Below are 4,891 nucleotides of genomic sequence, written 5' to 3'. Positions count from 1 at the left end.
CTTTAAAGCCTCATCAAGAACATTATGTTGCACTTATCTTGCAATCATAGTACTACATAAAACACCACTTTTACGCAACATTTTATCAAATAGTTCATGTGCAGTGTGTATGCTTCCACATTTCACATACATATCTACGAGAGAACTTGCAGCTATAATTACTAATAAAAGTCGAGTTCTTATTATGGCTTGACAAATGTCTATACCTTGTTTTGTATCCCCGGTTCTCAACATATCCATTTTTGTGTGTATCCTACAATCATTCAACTCAATGAGGCTACATCTCATTTAGGCATAAACGCTAAAATATTTAAAGCCTTGTCAAGAAGACTGTTTTGTGTATATCCAACAACCACAACATTCTAGGGGATCACATTTCTCTAAGGTATATTGTCAAATAGTTTATGTGTCATGTGTATGCTTCCACAATTTTGCCTACATGTCTCTCACAGAACTTGCAAATACAATACTTGACAAATATTCCATTTCCATTATAATCTAGTTTATTTTCATGCCTTGTTCCAAAGCTCTTATTATTGCACAAGCTGGAAGTTCTATTATGGAATATAGAATCTATGTTGAGCCTAGATGAAAGAGTGGAGTTATTTTTCCCAAATAAAAGTGTTATCTTGAGAATATATGGTAAAAGAGTGGTGGAGGATGCTAATTTTTGTGCCAATTTTTTTTAACAAACATCTCAGCATGAAACAACATTTCAGTGGCCAGTTCACCATGTGAAACACATTCCCTTGTGGGGATTTCCCCCATATAATAGCCTATCTGCTAATTAAATATACTATCCAATCTAATATAATTAGAATTTTGTAAAATCTAGTTTTTATTATGTATTCATGTATTTATTATTTAAATTTTAAATAATAAATTAAACTATGATTATCCTACTCAATTTAAAATTATTAAATTATTATGTGATAATATTTAGAAAGGTTATTACAGAATTATGTTGGACTATTATGAATCTTAATAACAACAACAACAACAATATTAATATCTTGATATCTCTTAGAATATTTATTAAATTTCTTTCTATTTTCTAACATTTTATAATAACAATGATTATTTAATTCATTTTAATATCAACAAAATAATTTAACAAGTATTTAATCATAAATTTAAGTATTTTCCCTTCAATCATTCAAATTTTTTTACTTATTTACATTATAGTGTAAATTTATTGCATGATATTATATTATAATTGTTAATAATATTCTATTAAGCTAAGAGTTACAATTAATAATACATAAATATAGTTAAAATAATTTTAATAATAATTAAAAATTAAAAATTAAACTTATTATTATAATTATAATTATATATATTCTTTATTTAAATTAACATTAAAATTTTAAAAATATATATCTTAACTATAATGTTTATATTATATTATATTCATAATATATTATCAAACTTAAAATTATAATTAATATTAGATAAATATAATTCAAATAATATTTCTCTTAGAGCGGGCAAAGGAACTACGACCACCACCTCCAAGTTTCCCCGCCTCGCTCTGGCGAGTGATTTCACTCTCCATGCGGGAGGAAAGAGAAGACAAAGACCCTAAAGATTGGTGGTCCGTGTCGGACCCTGATGTATGGGGAAAGAAAGATGATCCAAATCCTCCCTCAGCTGCTTCTACTTTGGCTGCTTGAGGAAGTTTTTTGACTCTGGCATCTTGCCGTGTGACTCTCACGGGCTGATCTTGTATCCCTTGACCTTTTTTTTTGAATATGTACTTTAAAACTTCGGCCCTAGCTTGCCCGGTCATGGATCACAACTTAAGGTGTGGGTATGCTCCCCATGGTCTTGAGTTCAAATCCCCGCTTGTGTTAACTTTGTGTGTGTTGCTAGCTTGTGAGCGGGTCGTACACACTGGAGGATTAGTCTCGCTTCGGAAAGGACACCTCCAGATTTCACGATAGTGAATATAAAAAAAATAAAAAAAATATGTACTTTAATATTTTTACTGAATAAAAAAGACCTATTAAAAAAAAAAAAAAAATTCTCCTTTTCTATAAATACTGTCTAGTCATGACATCTATGTACTCAGCATTGTTACTTAAATTAATTGCGATCTTCCTGACAGAAAAGTGGCCTCCACTTTTTCTCATACTCTGCGCAAATAAATGTCTGAAAATGACATGAAATGTGGAGGCCATGTTCTTCTTGGAATTATCCACGTGAAAGCAACATGGTAAAAGATAAATCCTTCTTTAGGCGTCTTATTCTATAACTTCTGAGGTGGCAGGCACTTGAATGATCTAAGTGGTAAGTTCGTGCAATCTAAATGATACGATCATGCTCTTTATAATATATTATAAGATCATGCTCTAAGTGGTAAGCTCTAGCAATCTAAATAATAAGATCAAGCTCTTTATAATATATAAATTTAGAGGAGCATAGATGTGCAGAAATCTAAGAGAATGTTTGTTTGTAATATTTTATAAGATCATGCTCTAAGTGGTAAGCTCGAGGAATCTAAATGATAAGATCAAGCTCTTTATAATATATAAATTTAAAGGAGCATAGATCTGCAGAAATCTAAGAGAATGCTTGTTATAAAGCTTAGAAACGATCAAACATTACAGGCTTCATCTGTGCTCGTCTTTAGGGTCTTATGGAGATGGAGAATGTTAATGGTATAATGGTATTCTACCTTATTTTATGGATAGACTCTACATTTGGTTTTTTACTTATTTGAATGATTTGACAGACAGAAAGAATGCGCAGGGGAGAAACTGGATCTGAAGGTGATAGGAACAGGCCTTTGTCGAACAGGCACATGCTCATTGAGAGAGGCTCTCAACATGTTAGGCTTTCCCTGTTACCATGCTTCTGAAGTATTGAAGAACGATCACTCAGATTTATGGTTGGATATTTTGTCTGATAAGTTATAGTCAATTTTTATTTTAAGTCATAATTTAGATTATATGATATGTTGTTGTTTAGATTGTGTATATTTTTTCATCCACGTGATCATATTTTGTCATTTTTCTTTTTATTCTATGAATTTTCTATCATTTTGATGATATGAATGATAAAACACAGAATACGATCTGAAATGTTGATTTAAAAAACACACACAATCTAAACCAAAAACAACAACAATAATTACTATAAATCATAGAAATCTAATATTCTTAATTAAATTATACGTCAGGAAAGTCGGAAGATTGGAAAAGTGTATTCAACCGATACACAGTAACAGTGGACATGCCATCTGTAGCAGTGTACAAGAAGTTGATGGAGGCGTGTCCTGATGCAAAGGTAATCCTTACTGTGCGTGACAAGGAAGAATGGTATCAGAGTGTAAAGGATACTCTTTATCCTCATTTCATAAAACCCAACAATATTCTATCTGCATCAGCGATAGCCGTCATCAGGATGACTCTATGGGATGGTTTATTTGGCGAATACAAGAGGTTTGAAGATAGAGAATATGCCATGAGTGTGTATGAGGCTCATGTCGAAGCTGTAAAAAATTATGTCCCTGCTAATAAATTACTTGTATTCAATGTAAAGGAAGGATCGGGTCTTCTCTGTAATTTCTTGGGTGTTCCTCAACCTCCCCAAGATACACTGTTTCCTCACTCGAATGATAGGGCAAAGTTCTACCAGAAACATTTGAAAAACTAGTAAAAATTATTAAATTTCCCACACTTTGGACAAGTGTGTAACGGAGTTAAGCAGGTTTTCAATGTTCTCATCTTCTTTTTAGTCCACTATGGATCCATTAAGAGATATATTCACCTTAATATCATTTGAGATATTTTGTGGTTGGTTAAAGTAGGAGTATTCTATGTTAACATAAAATGAAGGAAATAAAATCCCTAGACTAGTTAAGGCAACTTAGATCTCAATCCTTCATCACATTATCTAAACATGGATATGCCTAGATATTGTCTTAAGAGGAGAGATATGCACTAGATTTATATTCTTTTGTTGTGAAACATTGAGGTGACTAAATGTATTCAATAAAATTATGTAAATGATGACTACTTGACTATGTTTAAAAAAGTGCAACATATACACCATAAAATATAGAAATAGTAATATAGATCTAGAATGTAGATACATAGAGAAACCTATTTAGTTTCCCTATTTGCATGTACATATCCATTTCTTTAGTTTTGACATTAGGATTCTTTGTAGATCACAACTTCAAAATTCATCCAGAAACTGGTGGATATGTGTGCTAATTGGCTAAGTACATGCTTTTGTGTTTTAGTTCAAAATCTAGAACTTTTTTTCTCAATCTACTCTCTACAAATCTACAAATTTTTGTTGTCAAATGTATAACTTGAACACAAAGAAGAGGACAAAATAGTTTCTTTGTATAGGGACTTACCTAAGTCAAACCTATGATAGGTATTAACCTCCACTATAGTATTGTTGAATGAAAAAGATATCACATCCCTAGTAGGATAGAGGTTAAATTAGAAATGAAATGCAGAATTAAAATGTTGAATTGAAATTATTAAAGATTCAGATTAATTATGGTTGTGATGCAATTTTGTTTTGATAAGTAATCCTAGTGTTGATGCAATAACATGAATAAATCATAACATAATCACTAGTGTTCAATAAAACTTCAAGATAGCTTACTATAGCTCGATGCTCTTTGTGCTTAGATGATCTCTTGAAAGAACTAGCATCTCATGTGAATTGATTGTCCTTGAATGAAAATAAATTATAAATGATAGCCTATATAGGGCTCTCAAGATAGTTTCTCATTTAAGATGACTTCCAATGATACTTGATTTGAAAAGAGGAAGGTTGACACTAATAATGTTTTAAATTTTGGGGAATTTTGATCAAACACCAATATGGACTATGACACCCAAAAGGAACAATAATGCTCATTGTCGAT

General features: G+C 31.3%; 1 protein-coding gene across 1 annotated transcript; it reads left to right on the top strand.

Moving 5' to 3' along the window:
• The first annotated feature begins 3,234 nt into the window (after positions 1-3,234).
• LOC131046147 (uncharacterized) lies at positions 3,235-3,657 on the top strand. Its single transcript, XM_059208405.1, has one exon. The coding sequence runs from the start codon at positions 3,235-3,237 to the stop codon at positions 3,655-3,657; it is 423 nt and encodes a 140-aa protein (XP_059064388.1).
• The last annotated feature ends 1,234 nt before the right edge of the window (positions 3,658-4,891 follow it).

The sequence above is a fragment of the Cryptomeria japonica genome, chromosome 7, assembly GCF_030272615.1.
Source record: "Cryptomeria japonica chromosome 7, Sugi_1.0, whole genome shotgun sequence".
NCBI lineage: Eukaryota > Viridiplantae > Streptophyta > Pinopsida > Cupressales > Cupressaceae > Cryptomeria > Cryptomeria japonica.
Note: the sequence above shows the minus strand (reverse complement) of the source record. Positions and strands in the feature narration are given on the sequence as shown.

Excerpts from the sequence above, each read along its gene's own strand:
- LOC131046147 (XM_059208405.1), top strand. The coding sequence starts at position 3,235 with ATGCCATCTGTAGCAGTGTACAAGAAGTTGATGGAGGCGTGTCCTGAT.